A 26,254-nucleotide genomic window follows, 5' to 3' on the forward strand; every position below is an offset into this window, starting at 1 on the left:
AGTCATTATAACTGTTTTTTCAAGTTTATATTATTAATGTTTTAAGCTACGTATACATAAACACACTTATTTACTGAAAATAAATGTTAGCCTATTAATAACAAAACAAAACTATATTCAAAAGCTTTACAAAATCAATGTCAAATTGCAAACGATTTATAAGTACATAAATATTCTATTGAAGTCAAGAAACATATTTTGTGCTGATTTAATTTTCATTGGTGGCAATCAGATGATGTACAACTATCAATCTACTGTTTACTAATTAACAGTCAAATATGCTCCTAAACTTAAATAGAATACAAACATAGTGATTAATAATAACTATAATTTAAATATATTTTTGAATACTTTTTCTTTAAGATAGTAGAAAGAACCGAATGTAACATATAAATAAGATCAAACATAAATACGTTTAGTCATAACATAACAATTCATAACTACAAACTAACCTACTACAGAATTTTAAAAGAACATTGCTTCTTTAAAAAGCTTTCCTGTATCACTAGTTAATAAATTGTGAGATGCAAACATTTTTCTTAGGTATGTAGTCCATTTTAACACTTATAGTTGTTAAAAACTTGATGAATAATAAGTTGTAAAATCAGTTTTACAATGTAAAAGGTGTAAGTTAATCTTTGCAATATTATTCAACTTTAACATGAAAAATAACTGTTGTCTATAAGCTCAAAATTTCATTCCATCATTATAAATGGTAATATTTAAAAAATAATAATGTATAATTTAAATTACAAGTGATACAGAACAAAGCATCTAAATCTAGTAAAAACATATTCTCTCTGATATAATAACTAAACTTAATTGTAAGAAATATTTTGTGCCCGCTTTCCGTTTTTTTTAGAACCGTATACTTTACTGTTTTTAACATATTTGGTATCACCCTCTTCTAAATAAATATTCTAATATAGTATCAAGTAAATCAAAGTTAATTTTAATTATAATTAATAAATAGAGTCCTTAAGAAATTAAATAAAAAACCAAACTGTTGTAAAAAAAATTGTTTTCAAAAACTTGTTTACTTTTAAATACTTCACATATTACATCATATTTAAATAGAAATTTTTTAATTTAAACAATTTTTCATTTATATTTTCAAAAATTATTTTTACAATAAATAAAACATACATTCATAACTTAGCAAATAAAACTAACCAGTCTAGAACAAAAATTAATAACTTAAGGTTCAATTGAAAAATAACTAATAATTTTGAGAAAAAAATTGTATTTAAAATTTAAAAATAATGAATATTGATAAATGTAATCGATTTTATAGGTTATGGCTTGTAATGTCCAGTCTTATCAGTTACACGGTTCATAAATGTTACATATGTTTATTGTGCATAGTATGCATATTAATATTCATATTATGATACTTAAACATTGATAAAAAAAACTGCATTATTTATATTCAAAAATATGTATGCAGTTTTCAAATTAATGCTATTCAAGTTTATCTAGAGTATAAATATGAATATGAATTAAATAGTATAAAACAATTGTATATAAATTTCAGTTAAATTTAATTTCAACTTCAAGAATAAACATTGCCGTAGTATTTTTTTTAATAAAACCGTATACAATTTAATTTAAATTTTCTTCATTAATATCTTAAATGATATAATTTAGCATAAATACTTTAGCATACTTCAATAATTTATTAATTGAGGCTGCATAATAAGAAATATAATAAAATAAATTTAATTTATTATAACAGTTTGATAATTATGTTATTTTACAAACAACTTTACTAATACACATACAATACAAAATTTTTAATTTGATTACAAATTATATAAATTAAATTTCTATGTAAAAAAAATTGATTTGATATTTATCACAAATGTATTGTTGTATTTTCATGTAAAATTTATACATGAAAATAATTTTGTTACTAAAATATATAAAATAATAAAAATATATTTGAACATAAACAATAATTGAATGAAAACACATTTTTGAAAAATAAACAATTAAATATGTAGCACAGGTAACTAATTATACCAATAGACTAATATTTTTTCTCGTAAATTAAAAATAAACACATCACCAAAATTAATTATCAATGAGATTTGTTGACTGCAATGCTGTCTTAAATATAAAATAAATTAATATTAATTACTATCCAGGTCAGAGTAAATACAAATAAATATTTTGATTCATTCATAATACACTACCCACAACCAGCTGAAATCAAAATGGATTGGCAATGTGGAATGTGTTGAATGGTTAAATCATTCAACAAATTACTTTTTAGTCTTTATACCGCTCATCAAATGATAACAAACATCCAATGGCACCAAAGTAACCCTGAAAAAAAATGTTGATTAACTAATGATATTTAATATGAAAATATAATTGTTTTAACAATTAGGTATAAGGTTAAGGTTAATAACCATGCAAATTAGCTAAGTTCATTACTCAACTTTATATTTTGTTGAGGAACTATATTAGACAAATGTGACATCATATAACACAATGGTATACTAGTACAACTAAAATAGATAATATTATAAATAGATAATAATAGACAAATGATAGATCATTTTCTTCAACAATGTCAATGTAAATTGTATACATATTACATATTCAATTAATTTATTAGTCACTATACATACATTTTAAGAAACAAAAAAAAACCCTTCAAAAAAATCATACTATATCCAAAGTAAGATTAGGTTAGGTTATGTTGTGCATCATATTACTATTTTATTATTTTAAACTTGAAACCAATTACAATTTGAAAAGAGTTAATTTAGAATTTGATTCCTGGTTTTACAACTTTTTTTTCAATATCACGAATTAAATACTGATTTTCAGCACTTAAACAAGTATAATTGCATTTATACCATAGGTTTATCTAATTTTTATTATTTAACTAACATAATTAATTTTTTTAATTATGTATAAAATTTAATTTGTAATATTATACAAATAAATAATCTAAGTGATAAAAATATCTATTATGATTATGTTATGAGTCTATGACCTTATTATTAATGAGCATTTATGAATGATATTATTTGAACTAAATTTCATAATAAATATTATTATTATTATTATTAAGCAATAATGCATATAAATATATACATACTTCGTGATTTAAAAATATAGCTTTTTGTGAACCATTCGACCAATAATCCATTGCATGTGATAATAACTTCATTGATATTGGGTTCACTCGCAAAAAGTTACCAACAAAGCATACCTAAAATAACATTTATATTTCATAACTAATTAATACTATGTAATTACAATAAACTATGAAACAAATATTACTCTGTCAATTCTTTCATTTAATGCACACATCCTTGCAATTGATGCAATGTTGTTTGTAATGGTAACTAAAGTTGCTCGAGCCAAATCTTCTCTGGAAACCTGTGCCCGTTTCTCTTTAGAATTCATATGACCAAAACTATAAAATAAGAAACAATTAATTAAAGTAATGAATCCCATAATAATCAATATATTACCTGCTAGCTACTAATTCTCCAGGCAGACCAAATCGACTATAACTACCACCATATATGTCACGCACCAATTTATCAACTTTTGTATTATCACCATTAGCAGCCAATTCAATAGCCTCCTCAAATGTATTGCATCCAGTTAACAAACTACATAATCCCAAAAATGTACCACCTCCTATACTAAAATAACAATAAAAAAAATATGATTTTATGTTGAAATGCATTTTGTGTGATTGGAATATGATAACATTTTTTTTTACTAACCTGGTTCCAGAAATTCTTTTATAATTATTTGGACCATAAACTGCCAAAACACTTACGCCAGATCCTATATTTACTACCTACAAATCACAATAAAAAACAATTAATCGCTTATATAATCATACAGGTAAAATTATTTCTTTGTTTATAATACTTACGATAAATGGATATTTATTATACTGGAATGTATACTCTTGAGTTGAACACTGTTCATCTTCAGTACATTGAGACCAAAAGTAACATTCATTATTATTGGAAGCTACTGTAAATAATAAGCCGCGAATCAAACTATCTAATTCATCACATTTGCATAACTTCAAATTTAATTCCTGTTAAAAAAATAAAATTATAATTTTTTTTTTTCAAAATAAATATTTGACGTTTTAAGAAAAATAATATATAACAATAATTATAATATTAATAGTAATATATACATATAAATATACAAATAGATTTTATATTTAATTTATAGATTAATACTTAAAAGTATTTCAAACAAATCAATAACAACAACTTTAGTAAGTAAATTTAAGTAAATTAATCAATGAGAAATCAATTTAATTTATTAATCAAAAATATTATTAAATAAAATAGAATCTAATAACCTAATATCAGAGAAATACACCTAACTTGATGTTTAATAATATTTTGATTTGTGTAATTTATTAATTTTATATAATTAGGATTTTGTTTTATTAATAAATACATTTAAAAATCAATAGATAATTATGTTTTAAAATAAGGAAATCATTTTAAAAATATTTCATACTTGAGAATTTATCTTGAATAAATCACTATTTAAATTACTAATTACAAAGAACAAAATTTCATTATATGATTATCCAAATAATATTAATATAAACCGTATTTTTTGATAATAAATTTAAAATATTAAAACTTAAAGCCAACCTAAATTCAGATTAACAGCAGATAACTGACTAATCAGTAAATTTTGAAAAATTTATAATTTATTGATTCTTGACGAGTATGTTAGTTTCACATGTACATTGGAAACTAACAACACTAGATTACCATGGTTCAAAGTCAAATCAACACCATTAACAATAACACAGTTATTTTTAAATATACTCATTTTGTTATCCAAAAAATGCTTAAGTTATAAAGTATAGTAGTAGTAGTTTAAACATGTCAATATATTACACAATATCAAGAGTTCTATATGTATAATATATAGTGCCTACACATTATCTTATAATTATTTGTATAACATAGATCTAAAATTAATACTTATTAAAATTTAAAAATCAACCCACCAATTATATAAAAAGAGAAAGATAATTCTATATTAAAGTAAGGAAATCATTTTAAAAAAAATTTCATACTTGAGAATTTGTCTTGAATGAATCACTATATAAATTACTAACAACAAAGAACAGAATTTGATTATTTAACTATCCAAATAATATTAATACAAACGATATTTTTTGATAGTAAATTTAAAATATTAAGACTTAAAGGTTTAGAGGTTAGAGACCGCATCAAGAAGAGATGGAGGACAAGAGTACTGTTACAATATAGTTGAGAGAAAAAGTGAGGATAAAGAAAAAAATTATTAATATTATTATATGTGTAATCGATTATATAAACAAACCTTTAAAATTAATATATTATTTTTATATTATAATTATTAAAATTATCTAAAAAAGTGTTTTATACCCAATTGAGTATTATTTTAAGTCGCGATTTTATTAAATTTGTATACACCTGATGATGAATTTTTAATTCCAAATTGGTTATATTTAACAATATAATAATACTCTAGGCTAAGCTTTTATTTATTTCTATATATATACTATTTGTTTATTTATTTATATATTAAAATTATCTAATAAAAGTGATTAATATAAACATTGCTCAATGAAAACAAAAAATTAAGATACCTACACGAAATTACCACTAAGAAATACTAGGTAGTTTTTTCGTTATCAGATTCCCTAATCAATATCATACTAAGTAGAATTAATTAATTTAGTAGACTGAATCATTATTTTAAGACGTATTTAAATCATATAAAATGAAGGTTAAACAAATAATTTTCTGCATAATACCTAGTCATATATATTTAACGTTTACTATAAATAACTTTAATTAGGACAATTAATATGTTTAAATTATTTATAATTAATATAATTTATGTATTTTTTAGGCAAAATAATCAATTTCCGAATAACCACAAAAACTAACATTAATGCAAATTGAGTCTTGATAAAATAAACATTAAAAAAATTACTTAACATTAATTGCTAAAACATTTTAGAAATTATATTAATTTAAAAATTTCATTTTATAATGATTATTAAATTTTAAGACTTACATTTTTGAAATTTTCTTCAAATTTGAAAGCTCCACCACCAGTAGCACAAACTGTAGATACACTTGCTGCCATACCTTTTCTTTTGGCTAGTTCCAAAAAATTGTTCATTTCACTAGTTGGAAATCTGATAAAGTGCAAAGTACCTATCCTATTACAAATTTTCACATTGTCCATCTGAAAAAAAACCAATTTAATAAATTTGTTTAAAATAAATTAATTACAAACATATATACCTGTTGATGTGCATCTCTGTGTCCTGATTTTCCATAGGCAGAATTTTTCGTCAAATATTTAGTAACATTGGACATGAGTTGAGTTTCATCTTCAGTTTTTTCTGAAATCGCATCTTTTGGTTCGAAAAATACGAGTTTTGAGAGTGTCCCTCCGATATCCATACCAAACCATGGCATAGCTAAAAAGAAAAACGTTATAATAATTTCAGGATTAAGGTTTTCGAAGTATTTATTAATTCACAAGAATTTCTTTTAAATAAATATAGACCCGAATTAGTAATTCAATCTAAATTATTAAATGTTTTACTAAAATACAAATAATTTTAATGTATCATGAACATTATAAATTTTATTTTACTTAAATTACAGCTTTTGCACATATAGGTACAAACATTTTTATTAAAATATATACATAATATATAAACAACAACATAATAAATTAATAAATATACATCTAGAATAATAAAGATAGTTTTAATAATATAATTTATTAATGTAATTTAATTTAAAATACGGTAATAGTAGCTAGCTTAAAATAATATGAGTATTTCAAAAATGTATTTTTAATGCCTAATTATCAATTTACTAATAAATAAATACATAATTTCAACTTTCAACAATAGGAATACCAAGTACTACACTAAATTAAGTACTTACGTTCATGTGTATAATATTTAAATACCTTTAGTTTTAACAACAAATATAATACTCTACTACAGCGGTCCCCAAACTTTCTTTTCGGCGGTGTCTTTTTCTTAGACTCATATTAGCCACGGTGCCCTACTGTGAATAATTTAAAAGAAATACTAATAAAAAATTACTAATAAAAAAAATACTTATTGATAACCAATATTACTAATTTTATTCAAATTTAACTTTATTATAAATGAATGAATTTTTAAACTTAAAAAATAAATAAATAAAAATTATTATTATTATTATTATTATAATAATTACATAAAAATATTAAAGATTAAAATGAGAAACCTCTCAATGTCCGAATGTCCGAATGTCCGATTATACAAATGAAAATATTTCATTATTTGCTATAAAATTTTTATGAAAACAATTAGAAAAAAATTCTATACATTTTAAACTATTTGTTATAAACCATAAACTACGGTACCCTTAGAAAGTGCTCGCGGTGCCCCTAGGGCACCGTGGTGCACAATTTGGGAACCACTGCTCTACTATAAAGATTTAATTTAATTTTGAATTAATTAATTTCATATTGGATTTTTATATAGTTAACAGTTAACTCTTACAAACGTATGTAATCTCCTATATGGGTACAGTGTTAACTCCTTGATGCAAAAAAAAAATTTGAAATTATTTAATAATAAAAGTATGTAAAAAAGTAAGTAAAAAAAACTTTTTACCATTTTGACTGTATATAAAATCCATTGTAATAATTATTTTATTATTATTTTACAAAAATACTACCGACTCTAACGATGGATGCAGGAAAAAGACTGTTCATACGGCGTATTTTCGTATTTTTTTTTACGTTATCGAACATACACGATAAGGTAAAAAACCTTTGATAAGATTCCAAAAAAAATATATGTAATACGTCAAAATCCTAAGTGTTTGTACAAATATAAATTTATACTATAGTGTATATAATGCTTATTATGAATACACAGTAATAAATATAATGAACAATCAAACAAATCAAATAAATATTATGAGATATGAGTATAATGCACAATACACCAGCTCGATAACGATAGAACGTTATATTATGCAACAGACTATTTTTAAGTATTTGGCGTTTATATCATGTAGTTTTAACACCTATCTAAAAAGGGTTTGTATAGTTTACACCATCTTTTACTGGCAGGTAAAATGTGTTTCTGCAGGAAATTACACTATGTTTTAAATTTAAGTAAAAAGATCATTTGTGTAGAAGTTTATATGCAGCCATGCATTTATACATGATAAGTAGGTATGATATTTTCTAGTTTCTTTTAAATCACCATACACATATTACATACCTAGTATATAAGATCTAAAACAATAATAATGGTAATAAAATGGAGAATAAGAAAGTTTACAACTCACAAGTTTAGTATACTTAACTATTGAAAAAGAATTTAGAAATCATAATTAGATGGAGAAGTTTAAATTATGCATTCGCCAATAGCCGTTCGACATTGAAGCGTAAGTAAAACTGGTTTCAACATTTCCGGTACTAAAATATAGACGAATATATACAAATAAAAACATCAATGGAGATAAATATGTAACCTTACCTTCATAATACTACAGATCTAGATATGTTACACGACAATAATAGTACTAAAATTCTAAAATAATTAGAAAAAATAAACATTTATTTTCAAGGTAATCAACCAATTACTGACAGTATTTATATTAAGAATAATAAATTTCCTAGTGATTGTTATGATGATTATATTCAAATTATTTTCTAATTTTTGAACGAAATTAAATTTTAAAGAAATATAAGTAAACTTAGAAATTTAAAAATTGCGCATCATACACTTGCCAAATAAATTTATTGCTATACATTTATTAGTTCCATTATACGTACAGTATTATACACCAATATTATAATAAAATAATTATATTATATAATATTATAATATTGGTAGTATGTCTTAAATCCCAATTCTATAACTTACCCAGGTACTTAATCACTGGGGGAGGCAAGAGGCAATACATTGTCTCCTTGGAACTAATCGTTGCCCTCCCAACAAGTATTAAATGTGCATATGTATTTTGTAGTGGTATGTATGCATTACCTATATATATTTTAATGTCCCCCCCCCTAAAATTTAGTTTGCTCCACCTGATCATTTGGTCTGGCTAAAGGCCTCAACTGACCTAAATTTAGATAAACATAGAATTTATCGTCATTTTACTATTTTTTTTTTCTTTTAATTTTTATGATGACAATTTCTTGTTTTGTGTTAAAATTATAATTACATAATCAAGGAAATTTAAGATTTTAGAAAATAGTGTAAATTAATTTTTCTTGAAATTTACTCAGAATGATATTGATCAGAATAAGTTCACTAATTCATTAACAGAAATTATTATGATCGGTTTTAAAAATATTTAGAGTAATATTGAAGTATGAATATACATTTTTTCCAAATTTTCGGAAAATCCACGATTTAGTAACACTAATATAACCTAGATAAAACATAAATAATAAATAAAATTTGACGTTTAATTTAAAAAAATTTCTTTACAGTTTAATAGTAATATGTTTTTATGTTTTTTATGTTTTTTAATCATTTGTTTGAAATTTAAGACTTTAATAACTGTTCAAAATTAATAATTACTTCATTAAGTATAATAACTGAGTAAGCGGTTGAAAAACTTTATTTTTTAAATAAAATAAATTAGTAATTTTGTTCAATAGAGTTCGATGAAAACTGATGAAATAATTCGACTTATTTTCATTAAAAAAATACAATATATTACTTTTAATTCAATTACCACAATATCTGTCCACATTTGGTATCATAAAAGAGCAAAATAAAAACGTTATAAATTCCTATATTTAATTTTTCGATTTAAAAATAATTCAGAATAATTTAAAAATATCAGATTCTTATATTGAACGACTATCTGTGATATTGTGAATTTTGAAGGTCAATTGTATTTATCTGTTTATGACTTATAAGTTATTAACGTAATAAGTACATTAGTAAAATTATACCAATTAGATGCAACTTGCAATTGTGTGGATTAAATAGAAATGCACATGCAAATAATATAAGTTTAAAAATACATAATAAATTAGTTATAATTTAGTTTGTTTATACCATGATATAATTAACTAGGTATGATGTCAATAATCGTATTTTAGTCTTATATTGAGTAAATATAGCACTGATCTTTCGCCACTTCCCATTGGTTCATTTATTATCATGATTTCAAACTCTTTTGGCGATAACCGAATATCTAGTTTTTATCAAAACTTTTGTATTAAAAATATTCACCTATTAAATTAGTGTTAATGCTAATTTTTCATGTTATTAATATTTAATAAATATCATTATTTTAAACAAGTAAATTTTCAACTAATTACAGTATGAAATAATTAATTACAAGTCCAAATAATCATGTTCGACAAGTTATTAGAATCTGTACTTATCACAATTATATAATATACAACAAATGAAAAACGGCGAAAGTCCGGCGTCATATAGCACTATAAAAGTTTTGGGTGGCAGAAGAGTGTATGCATATCATGAAACAATACATCACACCTAGTTTAATATATTATGATTTATACTATACATATATATATATATATATATATATAAATAATCACTATATAAATTATAATCATTTGTCACTTATTTAAAATCAATATACCAACAAAAAAAATTGATAATATTCATAACTTTTTATAATTTCATATAACACGCTAATTAAATTTATTATTACTTTACTAAAAAAATTGCGTAGTCTTCTAAGTCGATTTTTTTTCCTTTTTAATAAATCTTCTAAAACACATTTTTAAAAATATCTACTGTGGACTTATCAATTCAATAAATCAATCGTTTTATTTTTATTTCAATACTCCTAAAAATTAATAAAAATTGTGACACTTAAATATTTAAGATGAATACTCGTATTAGTAAGTATAAATAAAAGTCATCATAATTCTAAATAAAAAAATTTTAATTTTAAACTAAGTATTTCAATACTGGAAATCAATTTCAGAATTAATCAGACACTGTATATGGCATACGTCATAGAACAAACAAATAAAAATAATTATCATAAATTCATCGTGAAATATGCATATGCATACAATAGTACTAACACTAATACAATAAGAATATTTTAATTTTTAATACCATGTTATTACAACTACATAATTTAATAGAAATATATACCCTGAACACAAAATAGTCAATATAGGTTAATATATTTATATAGTTGTAATTATTTAATCTTATATTCGTTAATTTTCTTTAAAACTCATTAAAATGTACTTACTGGAATTTTTAAAATTAATACTAAATAAATTAAAATTATTATAAAAGTTATAAAAAGCTGAAAACGAATATCTGGTAATTTATGAATGATATTTTATTTATTATTACTTATGACCTTACATACGTACAATAAACGTTAATTTTCATGTCAAAGATATATTTCACAAGTAATATTAGTAAAAAAAAATTAACTTAATCTAAGATCATAAGTTAATTATTATCTTCAAGTTAACTCATAATTTTATTACTAAGCTTATTATTTATTATTTTATTATTAATCTTGTTTATAATTTTATTATTATAATTATTATCTATTAACTTCAAAGGGTAAATAACAATTTTCATAAACTATTAATTTTTTTACAATTTCTATTTTAATTTACTTAATTGGTTTAAAAAATATCATCACGGTTTTCTTAACATTAAAATCTCTTATAAGAGTTAAGTAAAATATTTTTAGGCTACTACAAATAATAACAAGACTTGTTTTTATTAAAAAAACAAAATAATTATGTCATAGAACAGGGGTCTTCAACCCCCGGCTCGCGGGCCGCTTGCGGCCCGCCCTATCATAATATGCGGCCCTCGATCACATTTTAAATTTAGCATTTACATTTTCTAGTTCAATAAAATTATAACAGTTAAGCTATCGCTATCAGAAATATGTGATAGTATAAATTTAATTACCTACCAATATACAATTATTATTGTCTGTTGGTTCGTAATCGATTGTGGAACGAGCACAATATTCTCCTTTATGTGTAAAAATTTCAATTTCATACTTTTTCTTCGTAATATTTATACAATATGTCGGTGAGTAAAAAACGCAAAATCTCGGATGAAAAACTCGTTTTTCAAGAAAAATGGTCCAATAGCAATTTTTTTTAGTTATTAAATTTACTAATTTTTAATTTTAAATGTACCAACCTAATTTTAAAAATTGTAAGAATAAAACTAAATTTTTATATATAATACATGTTTTTACAACGAATGCAGCCCGCAAGATTTAAAAAAAATAATATGTGGCCCTCTGCATAAAAAGGTTGAAGACCCCTGTCATAGAAAGCAACTACCTAATTGACATAAGACTTAAAAGTATGATAAATAAATAATTTTAATATCACATAACTTTTAACAATTTTATTATTTTGATTGACCGAAAATAAAAATTTTCAATTGTGTATTAAATCATAAGCTATCGTTAAGAAGATTATTTTGACCAATGTAATACACACTGAAATAGAAATAAAATAAATATTTGATAATTACAAAACTAATAAGGTAAACAGTAAAATGGAAGTAAGACCAAATTGGAAGATAGCTTAAAAAAGGTACATTTCATAAAAAAAAATACAGTTAAATATGTACCTATACACATTCATTACTTGTTATATCAGTAACAAACTGTAGTATCTGTACGGTTTTCGAACATTTCCTGTTTCGATATTCAATCACTTTCAAATTCAATATTTATGTATGTATGGCGTATTACACTGTGCTTGTATAATTCCGTAATAGTTATCCGGTTTAGGTTTATTTGTTTCGTAATCATCGACAACATTTGATAATTTGTTAATAAATTATCAATGACGATTTTTTTTTTTTTAAATTAAAAACATTTTTTGGAAAAAAAACTTTAAAATTTAACCTAATATTATAAATACAAACCTAAGTCTTATCAAAAATCAATAAACTTTCGTCGAACTTTACAATATTTTAATATTAGTATTAATGACAATTCTGTAGCAATTATTAGTAATTCTAAATTAAATAATTAAATATATAATAAATTAAAAAATAAACCTCATAAAGGATCAATCAATTTTCGATTAGCTCATTCTTAGATTTAAATGTCTAAACGATAACTCGGAAAACTCATTGTAGCAATTACATACAATACGAATAAGTTATTAAATACCTAGTTGATTAGAAATACGATAGAAACAATGAAATTATCGTTGCATCATTTGCACCACGACATAAATTGATTAAACATTTTATTATTTTAGCCCAAACAACCTTCTGTTTTTAGCCCTATCAATTAATGACATATAAATATTTTTACATTTTAATTTAATATTATTTTTAAATAATTAGATAATTACAATTTAGTAACTACACATTCATGTTAAAAGTATAATGATAGAATAAATTATGTTTTCAAAAGAGTCCACTTTCTTTATATTATATTGCAAAATTGAACAAATAGCAAAATGTCGAAAGTAGCCTACTCAAAAATATACATAATAAATAAAACTTAATAACACTTAAAAATAAAATAACTATTAAAAAAATGATAATATATATGATATAAAAAAAGTAGAGTTTAAATAGATAAATATAAATACATTAAAAATATACAAAAATAACCTACTACAGTATTCATTTGTAATCATTTGAAATTAGAAAGATTGAAATATTAATGAGACTTAATTCTCTACAAAGAGTTTGAAAATACGCTTGATATAAGACTAAGATCAAGAAAACCATCATGGGTAAAAACCAGAGAACTAACTCTGTCATAGTTCTACAGTGCAAATATATCGAAGGAAGATTAGCTAAATTAAGCGGGTTTACATAAAAATTTGATAATGGTTCCACACAAAGAATAAAAGGGTTTGAACTCCCACGATAAGATTAGATATTTCTTAATCGACTAAGAAGGAGATTAAGAGTAAGTGGAATATAAAGAACAGCTAAGAATGTGACAGTATAAATGACAGTCAGACTATGAGACATATTAAAAATAATTTCCTGAATAGAAAGTTCGATTTGGGAATCAATGGAATCAATGAAATTACGAAGGAAACCGTTAGGACGTTGAACGTAAAAATCAAGAATTGACTACATATGATACTATAATGTATTGTTATTAATTTATTTGTAAATATATTTTAAATTTTACTGTGTTATTGTCACACAAGTATATGTATTTATATATACATATACCATTTGAAAAATTATTATATTGTCAAAAAATTATTATATAAAGTGATACACAAACGAATTCTAAAATAAATTAAGTAGTTATCATATTATGGAAACCAGTTTTAAAGAATGAATATTTTTAATTTTTTGAAATTAATTCGACGTGTTTAACATTTAAGAACCAATATTTAATAGATAGTTTAGTCGTTTTAAATTATTCAAAAATGTATTAGCATAAAATAGTTTTGATTTCACGTACAAAAATAGTAATACATATTACACTGTTAATTAATTATCTATTATAAAATACTACAGTTACACATAATTGATGTAACCTACCCTTAGGTATATAATTATTATCATTGTTATAACTTTACATAAAAACCTATGATTATTCAATTATAATTGGAAAATGTAATGAATACACTTTATATGCATAAATATAATTAAACCCATCACCTTTTATTTCAGATAAAATTATTAATATTTATGTGTAAAATACAATAAAACTATACTGATAATCTACCAACATAAATAGGAATACTTACGTGGAATAATACCATTAAAATGGCTTTTACGTATTGATATGCCATTAGTCAAAGAATTTGAAATCACTGTGGTGTGGCTCTGTTCCATAATTTGTAATGCTGAACACTCTTTACAAGTATATGGACCCATGGTTAATACCTAAAGGGTAATAGAAGAACAATTAACTCGATCTAGTATTGGTAACTACTAGTTATTGGTAACTAATAACTATAAGATTTAACTTTGTACACAAGTCAAATCTAGAGCGCTCCTCAATTCCTAACGAAAGACTAACTGAATGATAGGTTACCAGAATATGATGGTTATGATATAGGCATACCACTAAATAAGATGATAGAGAGAGGGAATGTGCGTATGGAAAACGACTAATTAATTTACTACTATGCACCTTGAGCACGTAAAGGAGAAATTATTGTGCACAATTAATACATGACTATAATATAAAAGTTAAATTTTATTAATTTGGCAATATTTTTACAAAAAATGTTTTAAAACATAAATTGTTAAAAAATAATTTCTATATTACTTAAATTTAAGACATTTTAAATTAACTGATAATAGCTTCAAACTAATCTTAATTTTTATTTTACAATATTATTAAAAAATAGTAAATGCACTGATTTATTGATTATATTGTATAATTTTCAATTATAAATATTTATTCTTATTTGTTAAGATATTAAAAGATAATGGTTTGTTTTATACATTTTATTACTCCTAATTTTAGAACCCAAATTCCATAAAAATGATTAGATAAACTAATATATTCCACCGAATCCATAAATCCATAGATTTTAGTACAAAAATTAAATAAACATGAATGTAGATGTAAAAATGTATATGTCAAATTAGCAATGTAATCTACGTGCATATTTTTAGCTACTAAATACTTATATAATTAATTATTAATAACTATTAATAAAATAAAGGTATCGAAAAATATAATAAAATTTAGATAAAGTTCAAGACTTTAAGTATATTTTAAGATAGTTAGAACTAAAATAAAATCGAATAATTTACGAATTGATTATAAAATAAAATCCATTAAATTAACAAAAACAACAAAACAATTGACTGTGGAGTTAGAAATTTCAAAATACTAACAACAAGATGATGTATAAAAAAAAATGGTGTCGTTCATTTTTGATATTTTTTATTATTATATAGTGTAACAATATTTTGTCTGTTAAATCAGTTAAATACTAGACATTTTTGTGATAGTATTAATACGCATTTAAAACCTGTTTGAGAGTAAAAGAGATTGACCTTCATGACATTGGCGGAATATTTTATACTAAGACTATGAACTTAGGATGCAAAACTTATTTATAATAATTTAAGTAGAAAATATTATCGTTAAAATATTATTTATATTAATACTTTTATGTTTTTCGCGTAATTCATTAATAATATCTCACCCAGTAACTTGTAAAATGTTACGTTATGTAAATTATTATAACTTATATGAATTAAAATTTGTACAGACAAATAATACGTTACTAATAAAAATATGAAAACATATTTTAAAAATTCCTAACTATACCTATATATATATATATATATATATATATATATATATATCTAAATCTATATACCTATAGGTATAGTTATATCCATCATAGATTTTCTATAATCAATAATATATACTAAAATAAAATTAATAGTTAAATTATAAATACGTTATTAATAATAACTTTATATTGACTATTAATTACACTTAAACTATAACCCATAAGAATCGTTTTATTATCTTTTTAATTCGAAACTTAAATTTATAATTTATTAATTAATATAAAATTATAAGTTTCTTTACTTCTCTAAATAAAAATGTATATTATATAAATTATCATTATTATAAGGTTTAAGCTGATTTTTAGAAATAATATTTTATAATACAATATATTAATATAATTATAAATTATTTAATGGTAATTAAAATTTAAAAATATATTTAACCAAAATTATGGATAATATATTAAGAAAAAAATTATATAAATTATGAAGTTATCGGACATACAATAATTAAAATAAATACATAAATACTTCAATCTGTGTACCTAACAAAAATTATAACGAGAGTTAATTTCTAAATCAAAAAATTATTATGTAACCTAACACTAATTATTTAATATTATAACAATTCGAATTAATTATAGCTTCTATAAAATAATTATAGTATCTCAGCATATGAAAATAAAATAATAAATACGAAAAATAGAAAAATATTATTTATTAAAAATAGTTTATGTACGGAATTCTTTATAATAAAAGTCTACGAATAAATTGTTATAGATAAATATATTATATACATACATTGACACATAATAAAAAAATAAACACACTATTTTTCACTCAATATCCAAGAACTGGTAATTTCAAATAATTATTTTACCGCATAATACATAAATGAAATCGATTATTTAAAGAAACACTGTTACAAGTTGAAACACGACTCTACGTTGTCGCGGACATAATCAACTGATAGTCTTTAAAAACCATTTATAAATGAACATATGCTTAACTATCGAAACAATTCAATAAAAACTATCGATATTTCAAATGCCTTTGGCCGTGATACCAAGGTATTGATATTTAAACACAATACATATTTCTACAGAAGTTATTAAAAAATGTTGCAACTTTGATATCAAATTGAATGTATTATTTTTTTATAGTTTTAGTTATAAGTCTATTAATAAAAATATATTGTAATATAATTATTACGAGTTATTACATATTATAAGTCATTATTATGTTTAAATAAATATATCCTAATACAAATCTTAAAATAACCTAATAAAGTTAGTTAAAAATCACGCATAATTTATACAATAAAAAATAAAAAAATGTAACAAGGTTTATAGAATAAAGTTGTTATTTATCAATTATTTATACTTAATAAAAACATTACAAAAATTAACAAAAAAAACTATTTAAGAATTCATATTGGATTATAATGTATAATTAATCTTGATCAACATTTAGGTAAATAAAATATGTAATACCCACAAAAAATTTCAACTTTAAATTGAAAATTAATTTTTATTTCAAATTACTGTACCATTTAATGCTTTAATTTTACTATTTTCACAACACACAATAAATAAACTCAACCTTGAAAATTCCCAGTATGTCATACAAAAACAGATTTTCGAAATAAAAATATATTAAATTAGCCAAACAATATTATTACGTATACTATAAACATCACACTACACGAATAAAAATACACTACTAATATAATACTCTTTAATATATACAAATGCATAACTACGAATTAATTGGACATAATTAATTTGACCAATTACTTACAATATCTTATACTAAGAATCAAGTGAACACCTTTTAAAAACCAAAAAAAAATTCTTTTGGCTTTATTTTAAATATATCATTATTATAAGCGACAATCTAAAAATAATTGAATAAACCTTATTTGAAAATTAAAAACAGTAAACGTAAATAAACAAAAAAATTAATCTTATAACTCATGAAATAAAAACCTATGTATTAGTTTTTACTTTTACTTACATCGAAAACCATTGCTCACTAAATATTTTTAATTTATAGTTTATTTTATACAAAACGAAAAATAAGGTAACTGTACCCAAAAAAAATTTGATATAATATTCATGTGCAAATTATACATTGGATTCGTTCAATAAAATTAATAAATTATGACGTTATTGATTTATGAATGTTTCAGAATGTTTTTATGGTTATATTAATAATATATAAAATTAATAACTAAGTATTATAAAAAATTAAGAATAATATTATTCTATTTTAAGTCGGAAATTAATATTGCATTTTTAATAACTGACAAGATAAGTTAAATGAAAAAATATAACAATGTAATTTGTCAATAAGTGTGCTATATCAAGTAAATTTACTGAAAATACTTCATAACACTCATCTAATGAATTTGATTATTAATAATTTCATTCAATTATTATCTAGGTTTAATTGAACTAAGATTTCAATGTGTTAGTAAAATTATTAATTCGTACTAAATATTAATTGTTTTTTGCCTTACAGCATTATAGCAAAGCATAGATTAAATATACAACGTATAAAACGTAAAACAATGTATATTTAATCTATGAGTAAAGCTACTACGAATATAAGTTTGGCATAATTACATAAATGCATTTAACATACATTAAATAAAGAAACTGGTACTAAAAATGAAATTAATGATTAAGGATTTTTTAAAAGAAGAACGTAAAGTAAGAAGAATAATGATGACGAGAGAAGAATATCCCAAAGGAGATGTGAAGTCACAATAAGTCTGATGAGAACGGGAAATGTAGACTAGAGAAGAATTTAGAGACGAAATTAGTGAGTAGGAATGACAGCCAAAGCGAAGACGTGAAAAAGAGACGGCCGAGGAGCGGGGGAGATTTGGAATCCGAGAGAATAAGAAATACTAGAAAAAATTGATCTATTCCAGGATGGAAAATGAGGAGGACTATGCTTTTTCTAGGTTATGTAAAAAATGTTTATCTTACAATTAAATATTTGTTCCATATTACTTTATCAATTTATATTAATAGAATTATACCGGGAATTATACATACACATCAATGTATTTATTAATTGTAATTCAATAAAATAATAAATATTATTAAAAAGTATTGGACCTAAAATAGTATACCAAACTAAAACTAAAATCTTTAAAAACATTAAATCTGACAAGGATGTTTTTAATTATACGTTAATATTTCAAATATTATAATAAAAATTGTTAGAAATTTAAATAAAAATGTTGTACTCTATTATGATATCTAGTTTTAAATACATTTTCAACAAAATAAAAAAAACAAATATATAAACAGTATAATGAATATGATATGATGAATATATAATATAATATAAAGAATTCGTTGGAGAAAGTTTGTCCACAATATATTACAGTTAATTCACAAAATGATACAAATAATACTATAATCAACAATTGGGATCTTAAAAATATTTAGAAAGATTGAAATATAACCTAATTAAATTATAAATACCTATAAATTAAAAACATACACGTAACATCATCTTCCTTACTATCATTCTTATGGGAAAGAAGGATATATTAAAATACCAGTAAACTGCACGCATTTGAAAAATAACTATAATTAGCTGTCCAAAAATATTTTAAATCTTCGATATACACTTTCCAAATCACAATAGTTCAAAATCTAATGGAAAAAATACTTTATCACGTCCATAATAATAAACAAAGTAACAAACAAACAAATTCCCAGGTCAATATCGCCATTGTCAACAAGATATTATGTGAAAATAAACATTATTTAAAATCTTGTTTTATAAACAAAAATATTTAACATACTTATAAACATAGTTTTTTCAGTAATTTAACCGATGACTACCGATGAAATATATGATAAATATTTTAACTTTCTAAAGTATACATATAACATGTAATAAATATTTACTGAAGACAATAAAGACATAATAGTAGAGTGTATTAATGCATAATCCAAATTACTCATCTAACATCAATACTTAACCATAAAGCCTAATAATTAAACTAACAATTTTCTTACAAAACGAAGAGAAGTAATTTGTAAATTGAAATTATATTTCAAAATTAGAAATGAACTGTAGGAAATACTTTTTCTAGTTCTTTATCTAGAAATTTTTTTCCCCTGTATTGTAAACCCAAATTCAAGAAAAATGAACAACTTTTAATAAGCTTAAGAGAAGAAATCAGTATATTCAAAATGATAAATTAAAGTGTTAATTAAATTATACTATAGTCTATCCAATGATGACGAATCTATAACACACGTGTCACAGAGTGACCCGCGTACATAATTTCAGTGATACGCTGCTTTAAATATAATTCATAATTTTTGCTTAATTTAATACAAAAAAAAGGATAACTACTGATGAATATACCAACTGAAGGTTAGATAAAAATGTAATATATTTTCTTACAAGCAGATACTAAAAGGTTCATCATACCAAGTCCATTCGTTTATAAATATACTCCAAGATTTCAAAATTTTACATAATTTGAAGTATTTATTCTTTTTCCAAATAATACCAATAAATTTACAAGAAAATATAAAAATAAAATTTTCTATTCAAATAGGTATTTTAATTAAATTTTTAAAATTTTAGTAAAAAAACGTATTTATATTGTGTTTTAACTTTTAACTTTGATGACATTTGAAATACATATAGGAACATTTTTATTATATCAATAAACCATAAAGTAAATTTATGAACTACTTTAAGTTATCAAAATATAACTTTAACGGATTACTATTTTTAATGGATGTATTTATGTATGTTTGCATTAATGCAGATTACTATGGATCCATATTCTAAATTTTAGCAGATTTTATTTTTAAGAAAGGTCAAAGAAAAAATATGTAATAAATAACTGATAACCTCATGACTCTGAAGTAATAAAAATCTGTTTAAAAATGCCCGTAGGAATCATCACTTAACAGTTGATTTAACTAAAAAAAAATTAAATATTTAATTCATTACTTAGTTTAATATGATAATTACCATAATAAATAGTTTAAAAAAATACTTTTCATATTATTATACTATATACCAAAATTCAATAAAAATTAAAATAAATACAAATTAAATTAAATTAAAAGAAAAAATACAGCAAAAAAATAAAATAAATTTATAATTTTTTTAGAACTATTTAAAATGTATGCGATATTGGGAAAGTTAAAACAGAAAAATAATAAAACTACTCATTTATATTAAATCCATTGTAAAAATATAAACAAATTGTTTTCGGTACTGAAAATAAATTATAATGAAAACGTAATACTTTCGTTACGTTTACTATCACGGTTATCTAATCCTGGTTACTTAGACTGAGACATTACGTAACGTTACTACCACGGTTATCTAACCATAGTTACTATCTAAGATTAAATATAATATTGTATATAATAAACAATAATCGATTTTATATAAAATAAAAATTAATTGTATGATAATCAAACATAGATCATATATGAAATATAATTAACTCATTTGATAATCATTATAGATCATAATATGATATATATGTATATATATGTTATATTATAACATATGATCGATTTTAAGAATGAATTGTAATATTGATATTTACTTAATTATAGAAATAATCGAATGATTTCAGTGATCGATAAATTATTAATCGAGACATTCACTAGATTAAAAGAATCGAAATATTATTGTTATTAAACTTTTTTTTATTTTAAAAATGCTAATCCACATACTCGTATAATAGGTGTTATTATAATAAAAAAATAAAACAAAATACTTAACAATCCTTAGCGTTAGAAATAAAGATACTAATTACTATTAAATCGATCTAAGTATAACATATTATATCATATTAAAATTACTAATTAAGAATATTATATAAGTAATCTAAATATTTTGGAGACAATATCTACAGTCTATTAGTTCTATTAGTTTAAGGAGATTCAATCCTGGTAGTTTTTAAGGGGTTGAATATAGGCAATTTGTCACCATTTGCCTGACCATATTATTTGGCTGATGCCGGAACTAGTCTAACCGTAGATTAAACGCGTGGTTCTTGTTTTTAGGGAAGATAAGTCATTTATCTGTAACTCCCGTGTTTAAATCAGGCGATATCTCTGATGTTTGTAACCAACGTCCGATAACCATTCTTAGTCATATCTCTAAGCTCTTCGAATCCCTAGTTTTGCGCTATGTTTAACCAGTAGTTAATCCCACCTTAATAGAGGAACAATAAGTGAACAATATGTCACAAATAAATGATTGGGCCGATAATTTGGGTTTGAAATTTTATATTCAAAAGTGTTAATCTATGTCCTCCTACAGAACTCGTCGTCCTATTACGTATAATTACTTATTAAAAGGAGTATCCATTGATGTTATTAGTACAGCAAATGATCTCAGTATCACATGTGATCAAGATCATAACTTCCATAATCATATAAAAAATCTTGCTATAAAGCACTTAAGACACTTGGTTTTGTAGAGTTTCCACGGAATTTAACTTATTAGCTCCAATAAAATCTTTGTACTGTGGTCTAGTGCGATCTATTCTAGAGTATACTGTGGTTATATGGGACCCTAATACCGAAATCGCTAAAAACCAGGTAAAGAGGGTCCAATGGAAATTCTTGTATTTTGCTGCCAGGTTACTCCATATTACTCACCGGCCACACAACTATGAACCAGTATTAACTAGAGTTAGCAACAATAGCTGATACGCGTATTTCTACTAGTCAAGACTTTTTGAGAAAGCTTATGGATGGATCTATTGATTGTCTTGATTTATTATATGTAATTAATTTCAAAGTCCCTAACTTCTATTCTAGATCACAATATCCTTTCTTCATCCCGATCTGCACTACTAATTATTCATATAATATACCTATTTTCAGGATAATGCGCATTGCAATTGAGAACATCTCCAACTTCACTTTTGTATAACTTGTTAGATCAAATAATTATATATGTATGTCTGCATCTACAAAAAATGTACTTTATGCCTCGGCTTGTTTTGTAAAATAAATAAAATAAAATAAATAAAAATTTAAATATTGACTGATCGCCCTCCTCCATCCAAGAACTATTATGTTGTTTGATTATGTTAGATAAGAAAAGATTAAAAATAATACATAATGATTCAGTATGCGGCTTATGTGGATAAAGAATTTGATACGACTCGCGGTTGCTATGTAAATTTGCACACACTAACAAGTCTTATCGTACTAGACCTAATGTATTGCCTATACATACTCCTTAAAATATGCCTGACTAGACCATTATACTCGTATGTATGAACTAAATAGTGAAAAATATAAAAATTTATTTTTATTTTTGACCAATGCTTATAAGGTTATGTATCCTTATATGGTAAAAAGTCGGTAATATTTTAACTGCATTTTTTTCTTAACTGCTTCATTTTATTTGTTTAGCACAATAAGTTTTCAATAGGTTTACACAATAAGTTTCACAATAATAATATGTAATTATTTCGAATCTGGTAAATTAATAGCTACTACTAAAAAATATTCTTAAAAGCCCCCTGTCGTATTTCAAAATGTAAAGAAATATATCCAGATCTTAATTTACCTCCTGAACCAGTCATGATAAGATGGGATACATGGCTAGAAGCTGTTTAATACTATTGCGATCATTTTGACAAAATAAAAAATATTATTTGAAATTTTGATACTGAATCTGCCATAGATATTGAAAAATCAAATTCACTGATCCGAAATATAAATTTAAACTAAATAAACAATTCAATAAAACAACTTGGCACTGATTTCTGCAAATTTTTATTTTTTGGTTTAGACAAACAATTGGAAACTTAAAACACATTTTTAATAGGAAGTATTAACATTGTAGAAAAATCTGCAGATTTCTTTTTTTTTATGAAGCTTTTATACACCATTTAGGTTCTTTGCTTTTAAAACCAAATACTTCTCGTGCGTAAGAAATCTGAAAAATAATCGTAAAAATTTGCAAATAACAAAATATCAAAATATCTGGATCACCTGCTGTGCTGTAAACACGGAAATAGCATAATAAAGGATGTTTTTATTTTAAATGTTACTAAAAAAAAAAAATTCGCGATTCTACCGTCATTAGTGTCAGTCGTTCATAGTCGCTATAATTGTATTATTATTCATTACGATCTGTTTCGTTCGCATGCGCATTTATTAACATCTCGGTTAATTAATTAAAATAATTTTAATGTCTCTGTCCGGATTAAAATCATATTTTCATCGGCTACCATAGCGAACAATTTTCTTAATTCATCAATTTTATCTAAGTTTAACTGGTCCTCTTCCATTCCGTCTTCTTTGATATACTCTTTCGGTGCGATACGGATCGAACCGTCATTTACGAAAGAAGAGTTTTGGGACGGGGTTGTTGCCGATTTGTCTCAGGTTTTAATAGAATTTCCTCGTACTGAGACGGTTCACAGTCATCGTCTACATAAATTGAACATAAGTTCAAATCGATGTCTCTTTTGTTTTATTTTCACTTTGTATATTTATTAATTATTTACTCATGATTTCATAGTAAATCATCACATTTGACAGAATAATATTATATGTATATTTTGAATTTTCATATAAAATTAATATTAGACAGGAGACCTAATTTATTTATAGCCTAGGGGGCCTTCCCTATTTAGTTACACTACTGCCTATAGATATATATCAATATACAAATTAATAAATTATAATTTATAAATAAATATTATAACGTAGAGTTACATATGTTAATACCAAATAATAAAATAATATTGTTAACTAGCTTAAAATTCTAAAAATCAAATGTAAGAACTAAAATGATCAAATGAATAAATTGAAAATAGAGTATTAAATAAGTATTATGATAAAAAAATATTTTAAGTCTAATAATTATTGATTTATATGATTCGAAATGATGAATAAGTAGATAGTTATTGATTTATTAATTTTTGTTCTATGAATTCAAGTATTATATCAGATATTTTTTATTAATAGTAAAATAAAAGTATATGTTATTACTTATTAAAACTCGAGTAACTTAAGAGTATTTTATTATTAAATGCTCAGTCATTTTTTAATTTGATTCTTTTCGAGTAACTATAATTAATTAATAATTACTCCTATTATTTGATTATTTTTTCCAATATTCAAGTTGATTAAATAAATCCAAGTAATTGAGTAACTCAATTATTTTCTCTTGATTGTTTCCATCACTAATATTTACAACTTACGGTATCTAAAAATGATAATTTGTCATAATTCAGTAAAAAACCTCAAAAAACACCTAAAATAAATATTACTATCAATATATTTTGTTATAATATATTATATTAAAAATTTAGCATAAATAATGGTCTGTAATATTTTTAGTGTCAACTATTTTCCTATTAATAATTTAATATTAATGATTAAGTTCTTCTGATTTATAGTTTATTTTTAAACAAAAAACAAAAAATTTAAGTTTTAGATACCTAGTATTTTTCACATTTTGTTCAAAGCCGTCCAGAATTTTCATAATTCAATAAAAATAAGTAAAAAATTTTTTTTTTTTATATAGAATACTAATGCCTACAGGGAATAGGATAAAAATTGAAATTTATACAAGTTGTAACAGAATAGATTTATTCAAATAATTTTCCTGCATACATTTGTAAGCAATGGTAGGTAATTAATGAATAATCGCACTTAGAGTGAAGGTCTCTATATTATAAACATAATAAACTTAATGTTTTGTATCATCATTAAGTGGAAAATTATAACCAACCCTCTTAATATTTTACCAACATTAGTTGGTTTCTAAATTAAATTATTCTATATTAAATTTTAAAACAAAAACATATTTTAACAAAATAGAAAAAGCAAGAACATATTAAATTTGATTATCTAATTTATAAAAGCAAAAAGCATCATGAACCAATCTATATGTCTTATTTAAACAAATAGTGGAAGTACACTAAAA

The 26,254-nt window shown here is 22.9% G+C and overlaps 1 protein-coding gene across 7 annotated transcripts in view; it reads right to left on the reverse strand.

Moving 5' to 3' along the window:
- Window positions 1-1,986: 1,986 nt before the first annotated feature.
- The window catches only part of LOC112687895 (pantothenate kinase 1), a 29,198-nt gene continuing 4,930 nt past the window's right edge, over window positions 1,987-26,254 (reverse strand). Inside the window, exons 2-11 of one of the 7 annotated variants that reach the window (XR_003149027.1) lie at window positions 14,776-14,914; window positions 6,318-6,496; window positions 6,085-6,258; window positions 3,908-4,078; window positions 3,753-3,829; window positions 3,492-3,668; window positions 3,298-3,433; window positions 3,113-3,226; window positions 2,196-2,328; window positions 1,987-2,105 (exon numbers count right to left, since the gene is read on the reverse strand). Coding sequence is in view for 5 of the 7 variants with exons in the window: in XM_025560873.1 (XP_025416658.1) it covers window positions 2,272-2,328; window positions 3,113-3,226; window positions 3,298-3,433; window positions 3,492-3,668; window positions 3,753-3,829; window positions 3,908-4,078; window positions 6,085-6,258; window positions 6,318-6,496; window positions 14,776-14,914 (1,224 nt within the window). In the remaining 2 variants the exon portion in view is untranslated. Of the gene's footprint in view, window positions 2,329-3,112; window positions 3,227-3,297; window positions 3,434-3,491; window positions 3,669-3,752; window positions 3,830-3,907; window positions 4,079-6,084; window positions 6,259-6,317; window positions 6,497-7,696; window positions 7,716-14,775; window positions 15,052-17,089; window positions 17,263-26,254 lie in introns of those variants that run through there. The other 6 variants (XR_003149026.1, XM_025560874.1, XM_025560873.1 and 3 more) reach the window with 6 other exon arrangements.

The sequence above is a fragment of the Sipha flava genome, unplaced genomic scaffold (assembly GCF_003268045.1).
Source record: "Sipha flava isolate LNK unplaced genomic scaffold, YSA_version1 36_pilon_pilon, whole genome shotgun sequence".
Classification (NCBI taxonomy): Eukaryota; Metazoa; Arthropoda; class Insecta; order Hemiptera; family Aphididae; genus Sipha; species Sipha flava.